General features: G+C 44.8%; 1 protein-coding gene across 1 annotated transcript; it reads left to right on the top strand.

Annotated features, from left to right (window-relative positions):
* KIF3B (kinesin family member 3B) lies at window positions 1-24,570 on the top strand. The gene is made up of 9 exons (XM_087703138.1): window positions 1-253; window positions 12,895-14,376; window positions 16,195-16,296; window positions 17,187-17,309; window positions 18,920-19,038; window positions 20,243-20,356; window positions 21,452-21,557; window positions 22,672-22,850; window positions 24,356-24,570. Exons 2-9 carry the CDS (start codon window positions 12,964-12,966, stop codon window positions 24,444-24,446), a joined length of 2,247 nt encoding a protein of 748 aa, XP_087559264.1. The 5' UTR covers window positions 1-253; window positions 12,895-12,963; the 3' UTR covers window positions 24,447-24,570.
* The last annotated feature ends 669 nt before the right edge of the window (window positions 24,571-25,239 follow it).

Genomic DNA, 25,239 nt, shown 5'->3' on the forward strand with positions numbered 1-25,239 from the left:
AGGAAGTGAGCGGCGGCGGCGGCCTCAGCGGCGGCCGCGGCAACCAGGCCGCCTCACGCCGGATCCCAGGCGGGGGAAAAGCCCGTCTACCCCGGGGAGGGTGGGGGGAAACGCCCGCCAGGGAGCCTCCCAGGCCCAGCACGGGAGGACTACAAGCCCCATCGGGCACCGCGGCAGCGCCAGGCCTACCGAGCCCCCCGCCGAGCCCTCTGAGGCGGCGCCGGCCATGGGCGGAGGGGCCGCCGGCCGCCAGGTAAGCCTTGGCAGGGGGAGGGAGGGAGGCCCGGCGCTTCGTCCTCCTTCCCTGCCTTGGTTTTCTTTCTTTTTTCCCCCTGATCCGCTTTTGTGGTTTTTATTTTTATTTTTTTACATTTATATCCCGCTTTATTTAAAATATAGAACTCCAGGCGAATATTTAATATTTAATATTTATTTAAAATATAGAACTCCAGGCGAATATTTAATATTTATTTAAAATATAGAACTCCAGGCGAATATTTAATATTTATTTAAAATATAGAACTCCAGGCGAATAACAGGCTTTTAAGGCTTCTTTCTTCCTCCTGTTTCTCTCTCCCCAACCCCCCCCCCCCCACAACAACAGCAACAACCCTGGGAGGTAGACCGGGCCGAGAGAGGGACGGGCCCGAAGTCAGCCAGCTGCCTTTCATTCATTCATAAAAAGAAAAAATTAAAAAAAAAATGGATGAAAATCTTGTAGGGTGGTTGTGGGGAAATGAGAAGGGGGGGCGGGGCTTCGGCATGCTCTCTGCCTGAAAATAGGTGGTAAAATAATATTGGTGTGTTTGTGTGTGTGTGTGTGTATGTATGTATGTATGTATAGCAGCATAGGCCACATACATACATACATACATGCACATATATGTGGATACATACACACACAATACAGTACGTGCATGCATACACACACACAAACACACAAACGAACATGCCTAATGCTCCTGCCTTCTCTTTTCCCCATAACTGCCACCCTGGGAGGTAGGCCGGGCAGGGACTGGCCCGAAGTCAGCCAGCTGCCTTTCATTCATTCATAAAAATAAAAATAAAAAAATGGGTGAAAAGGCCAAATCCTGCCTGAACATTGAAGGCTGATTGTGCGATGAGCAATAAGAATGATGGAAGGAATGGATGATAGCTGGTCAGTCCCTTTCTGGATTGTTACGGAGAAATGAGAAGGCAGGGGGATTTGGCATGCTCTCTGCCTGAAAACGTGGTAAAATAAAAATATGTGTGTGCATTTATATATATTTATTTATCAGTATATGTATTTATGTGTATATAAATGTGTATATATTTTTATGTATATAAATATGTATCAGCACAAATACAACATATATATATGTATGTATGTATGTATATACATACATACATAAATATTCAGTTAATAGTCATAAACTGAGGCAAACACAGCACACACACACACACACACATTCATATATGTACAGCAGCATAGGCCTACACAGAGATAGATACACATATACATATGTGTATATATATATATGTGTGTGTGTGTACACTGTATATTGTATGTGTATCTATGTATGCATGTATATGCATACACAGACATGCATACACACACACACACACACACACACTATACAGTGTACACACACACACTGGGGAACATGCCTAATCCTCCTGCCTTCTCTTTTCCTCACAACAACAACCCTGTGTGGTAGGCTGGGCCCAGAGTGGGACTGGCTCAGTTAACCAGCCAACCAATTCGTTTGTTCATTCGTTCATTCATTCATTCATTCATTCATTCATTCCCTTTGCATTGCCGCCCATCTTAAAAACACAAATTCTGAGTGGCCTGTTAGCCAAGAGCAAAACAATGTATTCAGCCATAAAAACCAAAGAAACAGGAAACCAGTCCTTCAGGTGAGATGGCTGATAGATAAATAGATAGATGATAGATAGATAGATAGATAGATAGATAGATAGATAGATAGATAGATAGATAGATAGATAGATGATAGATAGATGATAGATAGATAGATAGATAGATAGATAGATAGATAGATGATAGGTAGATGATAGGTAGATAGATAGATAGATAGATAGATAGATAGATAGATAGATAGATAGATGATAGATAGATGATATATTGATAGATGATGATAGAGAGATGATAGAGAGATAGATAGATGATAGATAGATGATATATTGATAGATGATGATAGAGAGATGATAGATAGATAGATAGATAGATAGATAGATAGATAGATAGATAGATAGATAGATAGATAGATAGATAGATAGATAGATAGATGATGGATGGATGTATCCATCCAAGTCCCAAGAAAACCTGGCAGCACCATTGCACTTTCCTGATGCCACCCCCACATTCTCACCCTGTTCTCAGCTCCCCATCCCAATGTTTGGGGGAAGAAACAGGTTTTAAGGGTTCCCTCAAAGTTTGAAGGCGTACACACACACACACACCTCCGTGTGAGTCCTGTCAGACCCTGGGGGGAGAGGGAATTCCATGGGGTAGGAGGGCTGGACTGAGGATAAAGAGTGACCCATTGTCCTTTCTAAGGAATTGTTTTCTTTTGCTGTTTTGGGCAGATCTGATGCCTGTCTTCAGCCAGTGAACTGCCTGAACTGGAAATACTCCTTTTACTAATTTGTGGGTTTTTTGGGTGTGGGTGGGGGGCAACGTGTTGCATTTTTGACGAGAGTAGACTTTTCAACCGAAACCAGGTTTGTCTTAGAACAAATGGGATTAAGCTGTGGGCTCTTTCTACTCGGATGAATGAAAAGCTTTTTTTAAAAATATATCAAGCGGATGTTATTCCTGATATCAAAAGCCTTCTCTTGGCTCTCTTGCATTTTGCCAGTTTATTTCTTTATTTTTAAACTGAGATGGTTAGCAGTTTTCAGGTCCTTGAATATCTCTGTCTGTCTGTAACTGTCATCTATTCTATCATCTCTCTCTGATTCTCTTTCTATCATCTATCCATGTCTATCTATATCTATCTGTCTGTCAGGTTGGTCTGTTGCTCTAGCTCTATTATCTCTATCTCTCTATATCTATCTCTATATCTATCTACCTATTATCTCTCTCCCCCCCTCCCCTCCCTCTCATATCTATCCATCCATCGGTCTATCTATCTTGTCTGCCTACCTGTCTAATTTTTCTATCTATCCAATCTTTCTATCCATACAATAGATAGACACATGAATATCTGTAACTGACTGGTTCCCCTAGACCAGTGTTTCTCAACCTTGGTGACTTTAAGTCCTGTGGACTTCAACTCCCAGAATTCCCCAGCCAAGAAGCTTCTTCAGCTCTGATGTTTCCCACTATGCTGTCAGAGCTGAAGACTTGGGACTATATTAGCATTAGCACATAGACCAGCGTTTCTCAACCGTGACGACGTTTAAGTCCTGTGGACCTCAACTCCCAGAATCCCCCAGCCAGCACAGCTGGCTGGGGGATTCTGGGAGTTGAAGTCCATAGGACTTAAAGTCACCAAGGTTGAGAAACACTGCCCTAGAAAAATAAGATTATCGGGAAGATCAGAATTCGATGGGGTGGCCGGCAGCTGTTGTTCTTGCAAAGTTTTATTATGGCCGAATTGGCTTCTTGAAGAGAAGGCAAATGGAGATCTGACCATCTTGCTAAAGCTTTGCCCATTTTTGTAGCGTATTCAATAAAGCGTATTGACTTGAGTTCATGCAACTCAACAAAACTATAACTAGACTTCCTCGATTTTGGCTTTCACGCTCCAGGAATCCAGTGAGAGGAGTTTCTCAACTTTGGCAACTTGAAGATGTGTGTCTGGGGCGATTCTCAAGTCATCCCGGTTCACCCAGAGGTGCTTTTTTCCACAAGGCAACTCGGCTTTTCCTCGTTTTTCCTTGAAGATATATCACCTCCAAAAAGGTTCTTCAGTTCTAACTTAGAACTTCTTGAATGAGAAGTGAAATGTCTTCAAGGAAAAAAACAAAAGAAAGTCCATTTGGCTTTTGGAAAAAAAAAATAGCCTACCTTTGGGTTTAAGACGTGTGGACTTCAACTCCCAGAATTCCCCAGCCACCTGAAGAATTCTGGGAGTTGAAGTCGACGTGTCTTAGAATTGGCAAGTTTGGAGACACCTGTCTTACACAATGGCCTACTTGGCAACTGTAAGACGTGTGGACTTCAACTCCCAGAATTCCTCAGGTGGCTGGGGAATTCTGGGAGTTGAAGTCCACGCGTCTAAAAAGTCACGAAGCTTGGGAAATCCTGATTTAGAACAAGCCATGCTTTCTTGAAGAAGCTATGGTGGTTTGGTGGCATAGTGTGCTAATTCAAAAATATCATTTCTTCCAGTGTGATATGGCTGTAAATCTTTTGGATTTTTGAAGTACTCTGAAACCTTTTTTTTAAAACCATTTAAAAAAGCCACAACTGGCCAAAACATAACATTTACCTGATGTATATCCATGATTTCAATTGCTTGGATTACTCCCTAGTTGGAAAGAATGAAATGTGAAAAAGAGTTAGATAAAATGAACACAAAGTAGAGCTTTAGGAAACCAAATTTCATTTTAATGTATGCCGATTAGTGTACATTCAAAGTGACAGTAAAGTTATTTTAAGTTCTAAGGTTTTGCTTGTGATATGTAATCCATACAAATAAGTGGGCTATTATCAAATGCCTTCGGGCCACCATTATTTAAGGACTGGAATAATCTATTCAGTTTTGGTCGCCATGATGTAAAAAAGATGTGGAGACCTTTGTAAGGCCACACTTGGACTATTGTGTCCAGTTTTGGTCACTGCATTACAAAAAAAAATCTTGAGACTCTGGAAAGAGTGCAGAGAAGAGCAAGAAAGAGGATTAGGGGACTGGAGACTAAAAGATATGAAGAACGGTTGCAGGAACTGGGTATGTCTGGTTTAAGAAAAGAAGGACTAGGGGAGACATGGTAGCAGCCTTCCAATATCTCAGGGGCTGCCCCAAAGAAGAGGGACTCAAGCTATTCTCCAAGGCACCTGAGGGCAGAACAAGAAGCAATGGGTGGAAACTAATCAAGGAGAGAAGCAACCTAGAACTAAGGAGAAATTTCCTGACAGTGAGAACAATTAATCAGTGGAACAGAAGTTGCCTCCAGAAGTTGTGAATGCTACAACACTGGAGGTTTTTAAGAATATGTTAGGCAACCATTTGTCTGAAGTGGTGTAAGGTTTCCTGTCTAAGCAAGGGGTTGGACTAGAAGACCTCCAAGGTCCCTTCCAACTCTGTTATTCTATTCTATCTGGATTTGTATAACTTTCCTATAGAGGGAGTGTATTAAAGAGCCTGTTATTCAGCTCAAGTTGTTTTGCCAGTATATAGCAGAGACAGGGATATATTGAGGATATTACTAGCTAGGGCATTATATTTGGCAGATCCAGAAAAGGCGTGGCCTTTTCTGCTTTGGCACCTGCTTTGTGGGATAGTCTTCCCCAAAATTAAAGCTACCCTCGGGTCTTTTGACTTTCTGAAGTTCCCTCAATACTGGTTGCACAATCAGGCCTGGGGACATGAAAGGACTGGTGAATTTTTGAGATGGCTCCTGTAAGTTTAACGTCTTCTCCTTTAATATTTCTTCTTTAAAACTTTGTTGTTTATCATTTTAAAAATATTTTTAATAACAGCAATATCTTTTAACATCATCAAACTTCCCACGTCCTCTGGAAGGACTCAATAAACGGACAGAAATGCTAAATCTGATCTGAGCATCTGGCCAACCGTGTGACCAACTTTAATAATGAATATTATTTTACGATTTATTTACACAACTGTTCCTTATCCTTGTCGTGCACTGCACGAAGTCACTTGTTCATGAGATGGACAGCTGTATACATTGGACAAATAAATATTACCAATAGGGAGCCTTTGGGCTTCCTCTCCTAGGAAGATCTTAAGAGTGGTACAGTAATGGAAAATATATTTAGCTGCAGCTACCAGTGTGTTTCTTTGCAGAAAATATCTTTACAGGAGGACAGATAGTCCTTGAATTATGACCACGATTGAGCCCAAACTTTATGCCGCTGAGTGAAACATGGGATAGGTGAGTTTGGCCCCAGTTTATGACTTTCTCTAGCCACAGTTGCTAACTGAATCATTGCATTTGTTAAATTAGTAACACGGTTGTTAAGTGAAACTTTGAATGGTTGAATTGACTACCTGCATTCTGAAATCTGGCAAGCCGTTTCACTTATTTGTTACGCCTACTTTTGCCCCATTGCAATGCAAAGAATTCTCAGTGGCTTATAGTGCAGATATAAAGCAAAAGGTAAAACTTCTACAATCAGATAATTAAGGAGAAACTTCCTAACAGCGAGGACAATTAACAAATGGAGCAGCTTGCCTCTTGAAGTCCTGGGCTCTCCAGCACTGGAGGTTTTTAAGAAGAGATTGGATAACCATTTGTCTGGCATGGGATAGGGTTTCCTGCCTAAGCAAGGGGTTGGACTAAATGACCTCCAAGGTCCCTTCCAACACCTAGAGTCCTGCATCCAGTTTTGGTCATCGCACTATAGAAAATAGAGACTGTAGAAAAAGTGCAGAGAAGAGCAACAAAGACAATTAGGGGACTGGAGGCTAAAACATACGAAGAACGGTTGCAGGAACTGGGCCTGGCTGGTCTAGGGAAGAGAAGGACCAGGGGAGACAGGAGAGCATCTTCCAATATTTGAGGGGCTGCCACAGAGAGGAGGAGGTCAAGCTATTCTCCAAGGCACCTGAAGGCCAGACAGGGAATAATGGATGGACACCGACACTGGACAGACACTTAATCTGAAATAGTATAGGTCCCCTGCTTAATCGGGGTTAGACTAGAAGACCTCCAAGGTCCCTTCCAACTCATTCATTCTATTCTGTTCTATATTCCATTCCATTCTATTCTATTCTTCTTTCATTCTTTATTCCATTTCATTCCACTCCACTCTATTCTACTCTATTCTCTCTTTATTCTCTTCTGTTCTGTTCTTTCATTCTTTATTCTATTCTATTCTATTCTCATTCTTAATTCTACTCTATATTCTACTCTACTGTACTGTACTTTAATATTCTATTCTATTCTCCTTTATTCTCTTCTGTTCTTTCATTCTTTATTCTATTCTCATTCTTAATTCTACTCTATATTCTACTGCACTTTAATATTCTATTCTATTCTCTCTTTATTCTCTTCTGTTCTTTCATTCTTTATTCTATTCTCTATTCTCTATTCAATTCTATTATATTCTCATTCTCATTCTTAATTCTATTCTATATTCTACTCTATTCTACTGTACTCTAATATTCTATTCTATTCTCCTCTCCCCTCCCCTCTCCTCTCCTCCAAACAAGGTCATTGTTCTGTGGGTTCCCTGTCTCCTCCCAAGAGGTGGATTAAAAGTAGTTTAAAAATAAAATGGGGAATCCGATGAGAGCAGACATAACTACTTAATGAGATGGATTTATTAAGAGAAAAGCACAGGTGATGCTACGCAGGGGGCTTGAATTACACTCCAGATGTGTTTATAGAGCGAGATACTCTTTCTTTGCACCCAGAGAGAGTGGCCAGCCATGCCCTGGCACCGAGATCCCTTGCTGGGGTGTCTAAAATGACAGTAAAAGCCAATCCCGTAATGTACACCCCCCTCCTCTCTTTTGCCGACCAACGAAAAGAATTAACTCTCCTTCGTTTCTCCCGCAATTAGCTGATGATTGAACTGCCCACCTTCATTCAACTCAGACACAACATCTTCATATTATTCCGAGAAAGCAAGATTCCAACCGCTTCCGTGGTTTTTTCCCCCCCGACCGTCAGCCAGTTGGAAAGGCAGCCTGGAGCTTCCAGTTAATGGATTAGATTCAGTTTTGGGATGTGGGCCAGATGGCTTCGGCTTTCATAAGACGAAGTGCTCTCTCTGGACAGCATTTTCTAAAACGTTTGTGACAGGCTGGCACGGACTTTCTGCGGAAGGCCTGGACGATAGCGCGGCCGTACTCCGCAGAATATGTTTATTGGGTGCTGCAAGAACACCCCCCCCCCCCCAAACCCATATTCTTGCGCCGTTTCTTTCTAGAAGGGCTGCCAGGGTAGATGTGAATCCTCTATTTAACTTGCTGACTTCTCAGCGTTTGGTTATGGCAGCTCTCTAGATTCATTTAAGATAATGTGTACCCTATATTCCCCCCAAAATAAGACTTCCCCGGGTAGTAAGCCCCAATCGGGCTTTTGAGCGCATGCGCTAAAATAAGTCCTCCCCCAAAATAAGCCCTCCCTGAAAATATTGCAACACGGCAGCAGCCCTGAGGTGACCACTAGCCACCTCCTGCACCTCAAAAATAATAAGATCTCCCCGAAAATAAGGCCAAGCCCTTATTTCGGGGGTCAAAAGAAACACAGTATCCATCCATCCATCCATCCATCCATCCATCCATCCATCCATCCATCCATCCATCCATCCATCCATCCATCCATCCATCCATCCATCCATCTATCTATCTATCTATCTATCTATCTATCTATCTATCCCTATCTATATCTATTTATCTATCTATCTATCTATCTATCTATCTATCTATCTATCTATCTATCTATCTATCTATCTATCTATCTACCTACCTACCTACCTACCTACCTACCTACCTACCTATCATCTATCTATCCCTATCTATCTATCTATCTATCTATCTATCTATCTATCTATCTATCTATCTATCTATCTATCCCTATCTATATCTATCTATCTATCTATCTATCTATCCCTATCTATATCTATTTATCTATCTATCTATCTATCTATCTATCTATCTATCTATCTATCTATCTATCCCTATCTATATCTATCTATCTATCTATCTATCCCTATCTATATCTATTTATCTATCTCTATCTATCTATCTATCCCTATCTCTATCTATCTATCTATCTATCTATCTATCTATCTATCTATCTATCTATCTATCTATCTATCCCTATCTATATCTATTTATCTATCTATCTACCTACCTACCTACCTATCATCTATCTATCTCTATCTATCTATCTATCTATCTATCTATCTATCTATCTATCTATCTATCTATCTATCTATCTATCTATCTATCTCTATCTATCTATCTATCTATCTATCTATCTATCTATCTATCTATCTATCTATCCCTATCTATATCTATTTATCTATCTATCTACCTACCTACCTACCTATCATCTATCTATCTCTATCTATCTATCTATCTATCTATCTATCTATCTATCTATCTATCTATCTATCTATCCCTATCTATATCTATCTATCTATCTATCTATCTATCTATCTATCCCTATCTATATCTATTTATCTATCTATCTATCTATCTATCTATCTATCTATCTATCTATCTATCTATCTATCTATCTATCCCTATCTATATCTATCTATCTATCTATCTATCTATCTATCTATCTATCTATCTATCTATCCCTATCTATATCTATTTATCTATCTCTATCTATCTATCTATCCATCCCTATCTCTATCTATCTATCTATCTATCTATCTACCTACCTACCTACCTACCTACCTACCTACCTACCTACCTACCTACCTACCTACCTACCTACCTACCTACCTACCTACCTATCTATCTATCTATCTATCTATCTATCTATCTATCTATCTATCTATCTAGTAACCTTGTGTGACCTCTGCCGAGCAGCTGAGTGTCGCAGGGCGGTGGCGTGCGCAGCTCGCATGCCTGACTAGGACGGCCGGCCCCGTGCGTGGTGTACCGGTTGCGACAGGATCCAGGACTCACCACTGACGTATGTGCGAGGGGAACCTTTACCTTCAGGTGTAACGATTTCCCACATGCCCAAGGAGGAAGGTGAGTCAAGGATTGGCCAGCTTCGTGGTAGTCGTGTCTGACTCACCTCGGCTGACTTAAGAAACCCCAAAATAGGTCCGGTTTGGGCCAGAAACGAGTGCAGGCGTAGGTAAGAAGTATAGAAAGGTTTGTGTCCTGGGAGAACACAATAATAGCACCACAGTTGGCTTTGCAGCCAAGAAAACTACAGGGGACGTGACAAGGTCACCCAGATGGACGTCCGCTCCAAGGCGAGCTTCATCTGAAATCAAGAAATTGCTCAGTTTTAAACACATTTTCCCCTTGAAGGATGTGAGGAATCTGTAACCCTCTGGCCTTTCCCTTTCATCCCAGGCGGATGAGAATAGTCGGAAGGACGTCCAACCGGGGATCAGAAGCCCCCGGCCGATTCAGTTTTCACCAGAATAAGGAGGTTTGCGCTGCAAAGGGATGCCAGGGTAAAATCCTGGTGGGCCCTGCCCTAAATTGAGCACCGCGGATGCCCCGATGGTAAAACGGTGGCTGGACAATTTACACTTTCACAGGGAGAGTTAACGTGTGCATCAGTGCAGCTCCTCTGTCAACAGCAGCCTTTGCCAGCCTATAGGTACAGATTAGACACAGGTGCAGAATAACAGAGTTGGAAGGGACCTTGGAGGTCATCTAGTCCAACCCCCCCCACCCAAGCAGAAGACCCTACACTGTTTCTGACCGATGGCAGTCCAGTCTCTTCTTGAAAGCCTCCAGGGATGAAGCTCCCACAACTTCTGAAGGCAACTTCTCTTCCATGGGTTGATGGTTCTCACTGTCAGAAAGTTCCTCCTTATTTCCAGGTTGAATCTCTCCTTGGTCAGTTTCCATCCATTTTTCCTTGTCTGGCCTTTGGGGGTTTTGGGGGATATCTTGGCTCCCTCCTCTCTGTGGCAGCACCTCCAATATTGGAAGATGCTCTCCTGTCTCCCCTGGTCCTTCTCTTCCCTAGACCAGCCAGGCCCAGTTCCTGCAACCGTTCATTGTATGTTTTAGTATCCAGGCCTTTGATCCTCTTAGATTGATTCAGATTAACAGAGTTGGAAGGGACCTTATAGGTCATCTAGTCCAACCCCCCTCCCAAGCAGGAGACCCTACACCATTTCTGAAACCATTCCAGTCTCTTCTTGAAAGCCTCCAGGGATGAAGCTCCCACAACTTCTGAAGGCAACTTCTGTTCCATGGGTTGATAGTCCTCACTGTCGGGAAATTCCTCCTTATTTCCAGGTTGAATCGCTCCTTGGTCATCCATTATTCCTTGTCTGGCCTTCGGGGGTTTTGGGGAATAGCTTGGCCCCCTCCTCTCTGTGGCAGCACCTCCAATATTGGAAGATGCTCTCCTGTCTCTCCTGGTCCTTCTCTTCCCTAGACCAGCCAGGCCCAGTTCCTGCAACCGTTCATCGTATGTTTGAGCCTCCAATCCCCTCATCATCCTGGTTGCTCTTCTCTGCACTCTTTCTAGAGTCTCAACATCTTTTTCCATAGTGTTTTTATAGCCTGTTCTAAGCTGTTCCATTGTGGCAGGTGTGAATCTGGAGCCAGGTTTAATAGCAGTACGGTGCTTTGCGGGTAGTCCTCGAGCTACAACCGCAATTGAGCCCAAACTTTTGTGTTGCTAAGTAGAACAGAATTAGTTAAGTGAATTTTGTTCCATTTTACCACACTTTTTTTTTTTGCCACAGTTGTTCAGCGAATCACTGCAGTTATTAAGCTAGTAACACGGTTGTTAAGTGAATCTGGCTTCCACGTTGACATAGAAGGTCGCAAAAGGGGATCCAATGACCGTGGGACACTGCGACCATCGTAAATATGAACCAGTTGCCAAGCGTCTGAAATTTAATCGTGTCCCTGGGGATGTTGCAATGGTCATAAGTGTGAAGAACGATCATAACTTTTTTTTAGTGTAGTCATAAATTTGAACTGTCGCTAAATGACCTGTTGTAAGTCAAAGACTACCTTTATAGCACTCACTGGTTGGTTGACAGTGTCAGCATTATTTCCCTCTTGCCCTCAAAAATCCGAGCCCTCATTTTACCGACCTTGGAAAGGGTTGAATCAACCTGGAGCCAGTCAGGATCGAACTCCTGGCAGGAGCTGTGACGATTGGCCATGGCCAATTCGGTAGGGAATTTGGGGAGTTGAAGACCACAAATCTTAAAAGTTGCCAAGGTTGGACACCGCTGATCAAGGATGTTAAAATGTTAATGTTACTATTAGTCCTCTCATCGTCCCTATCCCCCATCTCCTCCCACTTATGACTGCAGGGCTGGAACTCTGTTGCTTGCATCCTTACGATTTATATTGATATTTATTTATTTATTTATTTATTTATTTATTTATTTATTTATTTATTTATTTATTTATTAGACTTCTATACCGCCTAATAGAGCTTTCAGCCCTCTCTAAGCGGTTTACAAATTTTTTAGCAATTTGAGTCAGCAACTTGCCCCCACAGTCCGGGTCCTCATTTCTCCCACCTCGGAAGGATGGAAGGCTGAGTCGACCTTGAGCCGGTGAGATTTGAACCGCTTAACTGCAGATCACAGTCAGCTGAAGTGGCCTGCAGTGCTGCACCCTAACCACTGCGCCATCTCGGCTCATCTCTGTTTCCTGATTGCTTATTTACTAAACCCTATGACTATCATTACGTGTCATCCCTTATGATTCTTGATGAATTTATCTTGTCCATTTATGTCCACTGAGAGCATCTGCACCAAAGACAAATTCCTTGTGTGTCCAATCAACACTTGGCCAATAAAGAATTATCTTCTTTTCCCTTCCCTTCCATATTTTCTATCTTATCCTATCCTATCCTATCCTATCCTCATTCCATTATTCTCTTCTCCTCTCCCCTTCCATTCCATATATTCTATTCTATTTCCACTATTCTATTCTATGCTATGCCATGCCATATTTTCTATTCTATTCTACTCTACTCTACTCTACTCGGATTGGAACTTCTGCTTGCTGTATTAACCATTGTGGTGTCTTACCCTTATATTTTGTTCTTGTACTACCTTCTTTCTAGGATTAGAAGAATCCTTGGTCTCCGTGATCCCGCCATCCATTCCTTTGGCCCCCGTGCTAATCCGTGGTCATGTCGAAGTTAAAGTGCTCGGAGTCGGTCAGGGTTGTCGTACGATGCCGGCCCATGAACAGCAAAGAGAAAGTGGCCTCCTATGAACAGGTGGTGGAAGTGGACGTGAAATTGGGGCAGGTCTCGGTGAAGAACCCCAAGGGGACATCTCACGAGCTTCCAAAGACCTTCACCTTCGACGCCGTTTATGACTGGAGCTCCAAACAGTTTGAGCTTTACGATGAGACTTTCCGGCCGTTGGTGGACTCGGTCCTCCAGGGGTTTAACGGGACCATTTTCGCTTACGGGCAAACCGGGACCGGGAAGACGTACACCATGGAAGGCGTGCGTGGAGACGTTGAGAAGCGAGGGGTCATCCCCAACTCCTTCGACCACATCTTCACCCACATTTCCCGCTCTCAGAACCAGCAGTATCTGGTGAGGGCCTCCTACTTGGAGATCTACCAAGAAGAAATCAGGGACTTGCTCTCCAAGGACCAGTCCAAGAGGCTGGAGCTCAAGGAGAGGCCCGACACGGGGATCTACGTCAAGGACCTCTCCTCCTTCGTCACCAAAAGCGTGAAGGAAATCGAACACGTCATGAACGTCGGGAACCAGAACCGCTCGGTGGGCGCGACCAACATGAACGAGCACAGTTCGCGCTCCCACGCCATTTTCGTCATCACCATCGAATGCAGCGAGGTTGGGCTGGACGGGGAGAACCACATACGGGTCGGGAAGTTGAACCTGGTGGACCTGGCGGGCAGCGAGCGCCAGTCCAAGACCGGCGCCCAGGGGGAGAGGTTGAAAGAAGCCACGAAGATCAACCTCTCCCTCTCTGCCCTGGGCAACGTCATCTCTGCCCTCGTGGACGGCAAAAGCACCCACATCCCCTATCGGGACTCCAAGCTGACCCGGCTGCTCCAGGACTCCTTGGGGGGCAACGCCAAGACCGTGATGGTCGCCAACATCGGCCCCGCCTCCTACAACGTGGAGGAGACCCTGACCACTTTGAGATACGCCAACCGTGCCAAGAACATCAAGAACAAGCCACGGGTCAACGAAGACCCCAAGGACGCTCTCCTGCGGGAATTCCAGGAAGAAATTGCCCGCCTGAAGGCTCAGCTGGAGAAAAGGTCCATCGTCAAGAGGAAGAAGAAGGAGAGGAGGAGAGACGGCGGCATGGGCGAGGAGGAGGAGGAGGAAGAAGAGGAGGAGGAGGAGGAGGAGGAAGGGGAGCAGGAGGAAGGGGCGGACAAAGACGACTACTGGAAAGAGCAGCAGGAGAAGCTGGAGATCGAGAAGAAGGCCATCCTGGAGGACCACAGCTTGGTGGCCGAGGACAAGATGAGGCTCCTGAAGGAGAAGGAGAAGAAGATGGAAGACCTCAAACGGGAGAAGGAGGCCGCCGAAAAGCTGGGTGCCAAAATCAAGGTGAGACGCCGTTTCTACTGGACCAGTGTTTCTCAACCTTGGTGACTTTAAGTCCTGTGGACTTCAACTCCCAGAATCCCCCTATGCTGGCTGGGGGATTCTGGGAGTTGAAGTCCACAGGACTTAAAGTCACCAAGGTTGAGAAACACTGTACTGGACGATGCATTTACGCTGGTCATTAATCAGCAGAACATGTCCAGGTAACCCTCAGAGCGCTGCGGTGGCCTAGAGGTGGAACTCTGGCCTCGCAATCAGGAGGCTGTGAGTTCGATCCTAGGTAGCTGCAGATATTTCTCTCTCTGAGCACGATGAGTGAATTACCTGCTTCCATTATTGTAACTTATTAATTTTGATTAATATTAATAATATGTATTAATATTATGAGGGGAAAAGTCATTATGAGGTTACTGCTAGAGAATATTATTATTATTATTATTATTATTATTATTATTATTATTATTATTATTATTATTATTATTATTACTGTGATGAGTGTTACTCAAAAGAATGGTAACCAGACAACAAACTCTTTATAGGGATATTGAATATGTTGCTCTTTCTATTATAATATAATATGAATAGAAAGAGCAAGATATTCAATACCCACATAAAGAGGGTTGTTGTCTGGTTACAATAAATAAATAAATACATGGTTTAAAAAAAGAGTAACTATACGCTGCGAACTCTGCATTGGAGACAGGAAGGGCATCCGGCCAGGAAATAACTCCATTCAATTGCCCCGACTCCACCCCACTGTAAGGAATTACAGGGTCTTTAAAAGACTAAAAAAAAATGTAAAAATGTACAGGTCATCCTCAACTTAAAACCACAATTGAGCCCAGAATTTAGGTGGCTGAGACATTTGTTGAGTTTTGCCCCCATTTTGCGACTTTCCTTGCCCCGTTTGTTAAGTGATCCATTGCAGTTGTTCAAGGAGTCACACGGTTGTTAAGCGAATCTGGCTTCCCTTCTTGACTTTGCTTGTCGGATGGTCGCCAAAGTGGATCGCATGACCCCCGGGGACACGGCGACCGTCGTAAATACAAGTCAGTTGCCAAGCGTCTGAATTTGGATCACATGACCCTGGGGATACTGCAACGGTCGTAAGTGTGAGAAATGGCCCTAACTCACTTTTTTCAGTGACGTCGTAACTGGACGGTCACTAAGTGAACTGTTGTAAGTGGAGGACTACCTGTACTTTTGTGTGTATTCAGAAAATACAGACTGGGAGACGCATCTGCAGCTTGAGATATGCAGAAACAAAAGGGGAAATTATTCTTATTATATTGAGAGGCTGTTTTATTACCCGTCCATCAAAACATCTGCAAAATGATGATGATAATAATAACAACAACCACAACAACTGGCTTATTTATCTATGTGTTGTCATCGTGGGGTGGGTGGCTGGGCGTTTCTGATTATGTTTGTTTTTATTTTTTTCCTATTGTGAGTTTTTTATTGTTTGTAAGCCTCCTAGAGTCGCTGTGAGCAAGCGGCTGTGTAAACATTCTAAATTCATGAATAAAATAACCTGAATGCAGCGAAGGGCAGGTTATTTCTGCATTTCTAGCAAATATCTTAATTTATCGTCAGTCAGTAGTGGAAGTCAATGTGTCCGGCTTAGCGTTATCAGTTGAATCTGATTTACCGCTTTGGCAAATGGCAGCCAGATGTACACTGTATGAAGAATATATATATTTTCTTTAAATTTTTAAATTGAGTGGAATGACAGTTGTAAGGCAAGGTTGGCATTCGCAGTCTTCTAATTTTATGAGATTTCTTCCCTGGCGCCCCTTATTCATTTATTTTACTTTTAAGGCAATGGAGAGCAAGCTCCTTGTTGGTGGGAAGAACATTGTGGACCACACCAACGAGCAGCAGAAAATCCTGGAACAGAAACGGCAGGAGATTGCTGAGCAGGTGAGATAAGGACAGGATCACTCCTTCTCTCATAATCTTTATTGTGCTCTTCACATGCCAGCATAACCTCTTTCCCACTCCTGGACAAAGGCCGCCAAGAACATTTCCCAAGCAAACTTGAACATCGGGCACTATCTAACAAAATGAAATTCAATGGTGAAAAGAGTGTTCTACATTTAGGCAAGAAAAACGAAATGCACAGGTACAGTGTAGGTGGTGCCTTGCTCAACAGTAGTAGCTGTGAAAGGGATCTTGGAGTCCTAGTGGACAAGCATTTAAATAGGAGTCAGCCGTGTGCAGCAGCTGCCAAAAAAGCCAACAGAGTTCTAGGCTGCATCAACAAAGGGAGGAGAATCAAGATACGTGAAGTGTTAATACCACTTTATAATGCCTTGGTAAGGCCACACCTGGAATTCTGCATCCAGTTTTGGTTGCCATGATGTAAAAAAGATGTTGAGTCTCTTGAAAGAGTGCAGAATTCTGGGAGTTAAAGTCCGCAAGTCTTAAAAGTTCCCAAGTTTGGACGCCCCTGAGTTAGGACATGAGAGCCAATTATACTAAACGGGTTTCTAAAGTTTTTATGGACTCTATATAACTGTTAATTCATTGATATTTACTTTGGAATAAAGAGGCTGTAAGTCCCCACTTAGGAAATGAGTTAGTTCTTGCGCCAAGATGTGTGTCCCCTCTGAATGGTTCCCTTAACACAGTGTTTCTCAACCTTGGCAACTTGAAGATGTCCGGACGCATTCGCTGGCTGGGGAATTCTGGGAGTTGACGTCCGGACACCTTCAAGTTGCCAAGGTTGAGAAACACTGCCTTAACAAGAGCAGAAATGTAAAGATTGGTGAATTGGAAAGCTTTAAATGAATGTATGTCATGTCCCACAGAAACGCCGGGAACGGGAAATCCAACAGCAGATGGAAAGTCGGGATGAAGAGACCTTAGAACTGAAGGAGACCTATAGCTCCTTACAGCAGGAAGTGGACATCAAAACTAAGAAACTAAAAAAGGTGATATGAGTAAAAGAGAATATTTGTATAGCAGGTGGAGAAGGAGGGAGTCCTTGATGCTCTCTGAGGTTGTTTTCTTGTGGAAGTTTCATTACCGAACTAGGTTACACGATCAGTGACAGAGAGTGTGGGGTTTACTTACAATCTTACCCCACTCTTTTCTACCACTGATGATGTTCTCTAGAACAGTGTTTTTCAACCACTGTGCCGTGGCACACTAGTGTGCCGTGACATAGTGTAAGGTGTGCCGTGGGAGAATTACTTTATATATAGTCAATATAGGCACAGAGTTAAATTTTTTTAACATTTTCTAATGGTGGTGTGCCTCGTGATTTTTTTCATGAAAAAAGTGTGCCTTTGCACAAAAAAGGTTGAAAAACACTGCTCTAGAACACCAAGGACCCCTGAAAAAGGGGCATTTTGAAGAGGGAACGGGACTTTCTGGGTTTTTTTTTCTTTGAAGACTTTTCGCTTCTCCTCCAAGGAGCTTCCTCAGCTCTGATCAGATGGAGGGGAAGGGAAGGGTTGATACTCCTTGCAGACAGCTGGTCCTTTGCATCCTTTGAGAGGGTCGTTGAGGCCCCTTGGAGGTTTTTCTGTGTCCTTGGAGTCACCTGAGTGGTGCAAATGGTTCCTGTAGTCTGCAATTTTTATAGAAATCCGTTCCTGCTCCCACCCCATTCCAGGGGTCTTCATCCCAAATTGCATAGCTAAAGGTCTGTAGAGATTTTCCGTCATCCAGGTCCTGGTTGTCCCAAAGGTGCTTTTTTCAGGAGGCAACTGGACATTCTTTGGAAGACATTTCACTTCTCATCCCAGAAGCTTCTTCAGCTCTGACTGGATGGTGGGGAGTGGAAGGATTTATATTCCTTGCAGACAGCTGGACATTTGCATCCTTTTAAGAGGTTCATTGAGGCCACTTGGAGGTTTATCTGTGTCTTCTTTAAAGATGTTTCACTTCTCAACCAAGAAGCTTCTTCAGCTCTGACTGGATGGTGGGGACTGGAAGGATTTATATTCCTTGCAGACAGCTGGACATTTGCATCCTTTTAAGAGGTTCATTGAGGCCACTTGGAGGTTTATCTGTGTCTTCTTTAAAGATGTTTCACTTCTCATCCCAGAAGCTTCTTCAGCTCTGACTGGATGGTGGGGAATGGAAGGATTTATATTCCTTGCAGACAGCTGGTCATTTCCATCCATTTGTAGAGCCACTGAGATCACTTGGAGGTTCCTCTCTGTCCTCAGGGTCACCTGAGTGGTGCAAATGTGGGCGGAGCCTTCTTGGAACTGCAGAAAGGACTGTTTTGTAGATTGGAGATAGATGATAACAATGGCACTTAGACTTATATACCGCTTCACAGTGCTTTTACAGCCCTCTCTTAAGCGGTTTACAAAGTCAACCTCTTACCCGCCCAACAATTGGGGTCCTCGTTTTACCGACCTCGGAAGGACGGGAGGCTGAGTCAACCATGAGCCAGTGAGAATCGAACTTCTGGCAGCTGGCAGAGTCCGCCCGCAATGCGGCATTCTAACCACTGCACATAAGAGAGTCATTTGTGCAAAGTTAGCTTGTCCCCGTTTCACTGTATGGCTGTATCCCTGTCTTCCAGCTGTTTTCGAAGCTGCAAGCTGTGAAGGCCGAAATCCACGACCTGCAGGAGGAGCACATCAAAGAGAGGCAAGAACTGGAACAGACCCAGAACGAGCTGACCCGGGAGCTCAAGCTGAAGTAGGTTCCAACTAACCATGTGTAGAACAGAAGTGGGGGCCCTTTATGACTTGTGGACTTCAACTCCCAGAATTCTGGAAATTGAAGTCCACAAGTCATAAAGAAGTCACAGTTACCATGTTTGGCTCAGGAATTCTGGGAGTTGAAGTCCAGAAGTCATAAAGGGGCCATAACCAGCATGGCTGCCTCAGGAATTCTGGGAATTGAAGTCCCTAAGTCATAAAGAGGCCATAGTTACCATGTTTGGCTCAGGAATTCTGGGAGTTGAAGTCCAGAAGTCATAAAGGGGCCATAACCAGCATGGCTGCCTCAGGAATTCTGGGAACTGAAGTCCCTAAGTGATAAAGGGGCCATAGTTACCATGTCTGGCTCAGGAATTCTGGGAGTTGGAGTCCACAAGTCATAAGGGGGCCATAGCCAGCATGGCTGCCTCAGGAATTCTGGGAGTTGAAGTCCCTAAGCCATAAAGAGGCCATAGTTACCATGTTTGGCTCAGGAATTCTGGGAGTTGAAGTCCAGAAGTCATAAAGGGGACATAGCCAGCATGGCTGCCTCAGGAATTCTGGGAATTGAAGTCCTGTCATAAAGAGGCCATAGTTACCATGTTTGGCTCAGGAATTCTGGGAGTTGGAGTCCACAAGTCATAAAGGGGACATAGCCAGCATGGCTGCCTCAGGAATTCTGGGAATTGAAGTCCCTAAGTCATAAAGAGGCCATAGTTACCATATCTGGCTCAGGAATTCTGGGAGTTGGAGTCCAGATGTCATAAAGGGGGCCATAGCCAGCATGGCTGCCTCAGGAATTCTGGGAATTGAAGTCCCTAAGTGATAAAGGGGCCATAGTTACCATGTCTGGCTCAGGAATTCTGGGAGTTGAAGTCCAGAAGTCATAAAGGGGGCCATAGCCAGCATGGCTGCCTCAGGAATTCTGGGAATTGAAGTCCCTAAGTGATAAGGGGGCCATAGTTACCATGTCTGGCTCAGGAATTCTGGGAGTTGAAGTCCAGAAGTCATAAAGGGGGCCATAGATCCGCACCCGTGTTCTAGAACATGGGATGGAAGGAAGTTCGTGGTCAGCTGTCCCAGAGACGAGAATGATCCTATTTACTCGAGGGGCCTGGACGATGGAGTCCAGCAAGGAAAAGATCTCCTGGATTCCTACCAGGCCGCTGGATCTCACTTTGTCCTTTGCTGATCCCCCGCAGGCACCTGATCATCGAGAACTTCATCCCTTCGGAGGAGAAGAACAAGATCATGAACCGGTCCTTCTTTGATGAGGAGGAAGACCAGTGGAAGCTTCACCCCATCACTCGACTGGAGTGAGTCGCCTTTCCCTTGCAGGGTTGAGGGGCAACTCCAGAGTTACGTACAGGTGGTCCTCGACGTAATCACAGTTCGCTTAGCGACCGTCCGAAGCAGCACTGAAAAAAGTGACCCCCATGGCCGTTTTTCACACTTAACGACCGTTGCAGCCATCCCCAAGATCACCTGATCGAAATTCAGACTCTGGGTGACGGACTCACATGTATGACGGTCGCAGTTTCCCAGGTTCACGTGATCCCCTTTTACGCCCTCCTGGCGAGCAAAGTCGAAATTCAGTCGCTCGGCAGCGGACTCACATTTATGACGGTTGCAGTGCCTGGGAGAGTCATGTGACCCCTTTTTGCGGCCTTCTGACCAGCAAAGTCAACGGGGGGGAAAGCAGATTCACTTAACGACCATGTTGCTATCTTAACAACTGCAGGGATTCCCTTTGCGACGGTGCTGAGAAAAGTCGTAAAACGGGACCAAACTCACTTAACAGATGTCTCACTCAGCAACATAAATGTGTTGGACTCCATTGTGGTTATAAGTCGAGGACTACCTGTAATTTGTCGTGTCGTGTCTGATTCAATGCTAAAGACTCGAGTTAATGACAGAATGGGACATCCACACACAGGGGTTGCTGTCCCAACTCTCGCCAAATTGATGCTCTCAAAGTCCTTAAATTACAGCAGTTCACTTAGTGACCGTTCAAAGTTACAATGGAAAAAAGTGACTTAGGACCATTTTTCACACTTAACGACCATTCTGCATCCAGTTTTGGTCGCCACGATGTAGAAAAGATGTGGAGACCCTAGAAAGAGTGCAGAGAAGAGCAACAAAGAGGATTAGGGGACTGGAGGCTCAAACATACGATGAACAGGAGATATCCTTACAGAATAACAGAGTGGGAAGGGACCTTGGAGGTCTTCTAGTCCAGCCCCATGCTCAGGCAGGAGACCCTCTACCATTTCAGACAAATGATTGTCTTCATAGTGGTCAGAGAAGCTCCCTTAAACTGTGTGTGTGTCTGTCTGTCTGTCTGTCTGCCTTAGTCTCTGTTTATGAGCGGTTATTGTGTATTTGACCTGCTGTTCCCTTCCCCAATCCAGGAACCAACAGATGATGAGACGGCCGGTGTCTGCCGTGGGGTACAAGAGACCCCTGAGTCAGCACGCGAGGATGTCCATGATGGTCCGTCCAGAAGCTCGGTACAGGGTGAGCTCAGGCTAATTTCATTTTTGAGAGGGGGGAGAGATCTGGAATAAAGCAGGTACATGCAAAATAGGAATAGCAATAGCAGTTAGACTTATGTACCGCTTCATAGGGCTTTCAGCCCCTTCTAAGTGGTTTACAGAGTCAGCATATCGCCCCCAACAACAACAATCCGGGTCCTCATTTCACCCACCTCGGAAGGATGGAAGGCTGAGTCAACCTTTGAGCCGGTGAGATTTGAACCGCTGAACTGCAGATAGCAGTCAGCTGAAGTGGCCTGTAGTACTGCACCCTAACCACTGCGCCACCTCGGCTCTTAATAAGTACCAGGAGGTACTCTACTTACGAAAGTTCATTTAGTGGCCGTCAGGGGTGAGTTTCTCACCCCGTTCCAACCGGTTCGGTTGGAACGGGGCAGGCGGCCTCGTGCACACGCGCAGTGCACACATGCGTACTAGCGTCTGTGCGATGCTCCAGCTGCTCCTGGAGGATCGCGCAGGCGCTGTATGCATTTCTCCATTCTTTCCCTCCTTCCTCTTTCCATTCTTTCTTTCCTTCCTTCCTTTCTCCATTCCTCCCTCCCTCCCTCCCTTCTTTTCTCCATTCCTCCATTCCTTCCTTCCTCCATTCCTCCCTCCCTCCCCTGGTGTTGTAAAATGCAATCTTGCAGGCTAACTCAACTGCTCACTGCCAGCAGTTCGATCCTGACCGGCTCAAAAGTTGACTCAGCCTTCCTTCCTTCCGAGTTTGGTAAAATGAGGACCCAGATTCTTGGGGGCAAGAGGCCGACTCTGTAAACCTCTTAGAGAGGGCTGTGAAGCACCGGGAAGCGGTATATAAGTCTAAGTGCTAGTGCTATTCTTAAATTCCCAGGATTCTTGTTCTAAGATTCTTGTGGAACGCCGATCTAAGGCCTTTATTAATTGTCTCGCATTTAACTATCAGTTATAAGCTGTCTCAGTGTCGCATTCTCCCGTGGCTTACAAAAGACAACAATAATCCCAAAATAAAGAGAATGTTTTCAAAAACAAACCTAGGGAAAAGGAAAAAAAAACCCAGGACATTACACTGTTGAAACAATCAAGCATTGAACATCTGCTGCATCTGGACTCTTTAGGCCGAAAACATTGTCCTGCTGGAACTGGATTTGCCCAGTCGGACCACGAGGGATTACGAGGGCCCAGCCATCGCCCCCAAAGTCCAGGCAGCCCTAGAAGCCGCTTTGCAAGATGAAGATGAGATCCAAGTGGACGCGTCTACTTTTGAGAGCACGTCGAACAAGAAATCTAAATCCCGGTGAGCTGGTATTTTAATCAACTGTTCTTTGCAGGTCTCAAAAAAGTTGTGTGGCTGAAACGGCTGGCTTCCGGCCTCCTCAACTGGGGGAAGAGATTTCCTTGGTCCAAAGTCCTCTTTTCTGATGAGAGCAACTTTTGCCAAAAGCACCCAAAACTGGTTCAGTGACCGTGGGATTACTGTAATTGATTGGCCTCTCCATTCTTCCCCCATACTCTGGGTCCTTGGTTTCCAAATGAGACGCAAAAGTTGCTCTCATCAGAAAAAGAGGACTTTGGACCACTGTGCTTCATTAAGACCAGGGTCAACGCAGCCCGTGGCACGACAAAACCGCGCTCGACTAAAGCGTGCCCGATTAAACCGCGTCGCTGATGTCATCAACAGGGCGACAACAGCGAGCGCGGAGAAAGAAGGGCGCTTTAAATAGCGCTTTGAAAGCAAGCCGATTCAACTTAAGGTAAGGGTTAGGTTTAGGGTTAGCTTTAGGGTTAGCTTTAGGGTTAGGTTAAGGGTTAGGGTTAGGATTAGGTTTAGCGTTAGGTTAAGGGTTAGGTTTAGGGTTAGGTTTAGGGTTAGGTTTAGAGTTAGGTTTAGGGTTAGGTTTAGGTTTAGCGTTTACAGCGTGCTTTTTTCTCCGCGCTGTTGTCGCACTGTGATGACGTCAGCTACGCGGTTTCGTCGAGCGCCCTTTAGTCGAACGCGGTTTTGTGGTGGAACCAACGCAGCCGTCTACCAGGAGATTTCGGAGCACTTCGTGCTTCCTTCCGCAGACGAGCTTTATGGGGATGCTGACTTCATTTTCCAGCTGCCCACACTGCCAAACGCACCAAAACCTGGTTCAATGACCGTGGGATTACTGTGCTTGATTGGCCAGCAAACTCGCCTGACCTGAACCCCATAGAGAATCTATGGGGCATTGCCAAGAGAAAGATGAGAGACATGAGACCGAACAATGCAGAAGAGCTGAAGGCCGCTATTGAACCATCCTGGTCTTCCATAACACCTCAGCGGTGCCACAGGCTGATAGCTTCCATGCCATGCCCCATTGAGGCAGTAATTGCTGCAAAAGGGGCCCAAACCAGTACTGAGTACATATGCATGCTTATACTTTACAGAGGTCTGATATTGTTCTATGTACAATCCTTGTTTTATTGATTGCATGTAATATTCTAATTTTCTGAGATGGTGGATTTGGGGTTTTCATGAGCTGTAAGCCATAATCATCACAATTATGACAAATCACAGCTTGAACTATCTTGCTTTGCATGTAATGAGTCTTATCTCATTTATTAATTTCACCTTTTAAGTTGCATTACTGAAATAAATGAACTTTTGCACGATATTCTAATTTTGCGAGTTTCACCTGTATACAACAAATCAAATGCTAGTCAAAAATGCAATTTCAGATCCTGATTTGTAGCCTTTCCTTTGTTTCCTGCCCGTGAATGTGCCGATTTTTAAAAATAAATTTGCTTTTCATGCTCCCCCCTCTTGTATCCCTCCAGGCCTAGAACCGGAAGGAAGTCCAGCGGCTCCCCCTCCAGCACCTCCAGCTCTCAGCTGTACCCGCAGTCTCGCGGGCTGGTTCCCAAGTAAACGCGATCGCTCCTGCTTTTGAGGGCGTGGCTCCCATTGGGCCATCAACGCAGAGCCAAGTTAACAACCTGCCAAGGGGGCTGGGAGGACTTCAAAGAGGCCAGAAGAAGAAGGCCTTTTTTTTTTAAAGAAGAAAACAGCGCCCCCCCCCCTGCCCCTAGGTAGGACGGGTTCCCGAGGGCTGCCTCTCGCCTGCGCGGAAGAAGGAACCGTTTGCTCCTTGGCTAATGGGATCGGAGACGAAAGGAGCCTTTAGTTAGGAAATCAGAAATGCATGAGTTACATTAGTGTGTGTTAGAAGCCCGAGGGGAGCATGGGTGGGTGGGTGGGTGGGGGAATATCCCCTTGCCCTCTCCCTCCCTATGGCCTTCTCTCTTCCTTTTATGGTCTTTCTCTCTCTCTCCCCCCACCCCCGGCTCTTTCGTCCTTGGAGCCGAAGGCAAATCTCACTGCGGTCAACCTCGATGACGCCCCGAGAACAAGGTTGAGAAGTGACCAGAGGATTTCCCCCCACCACCACACCTTCCACTAGCCGTGATGACTATTTTCCCCACTCCCCTTTTCCATCAAAAGGACTGGATGGGTGAGGGTTGGATCGAAAATGCCTCCAAATTGGAAAAGAGGCGAGATTGAAAGGCATCCCCCCTCTCCCACGGAGAGCTTTCGGTACAAATGGCAAGGGGAAAGGTTTCAAAACCTACTTTCTCCTTTTTTCCCCCCCCTTTTGGCAATAGAAGGTAGGAAGCTGACCAATCCTTTCCTTGTTTGCAAGGAGGGATTTTTTAAAAAACGG

The sequence above is a fragment of the Thamnophis sirtalis genome, unplaced genomic scaffold (assembly GCF_051295495.1).
Source record: "Thamnophis sirtalis isolate CommonGarterSnake01/CBP01778 unplaced genomic scaffold, rThaSir2_p1.2 scaffold_26, whole genome shotgun sequence".
Lineage (NCBI taxonomy): Eukaryota > Metazoa > Chordata > Lepidosauria > Squamata > Natricidae > Thamnophis > Thamnophis sirtalis.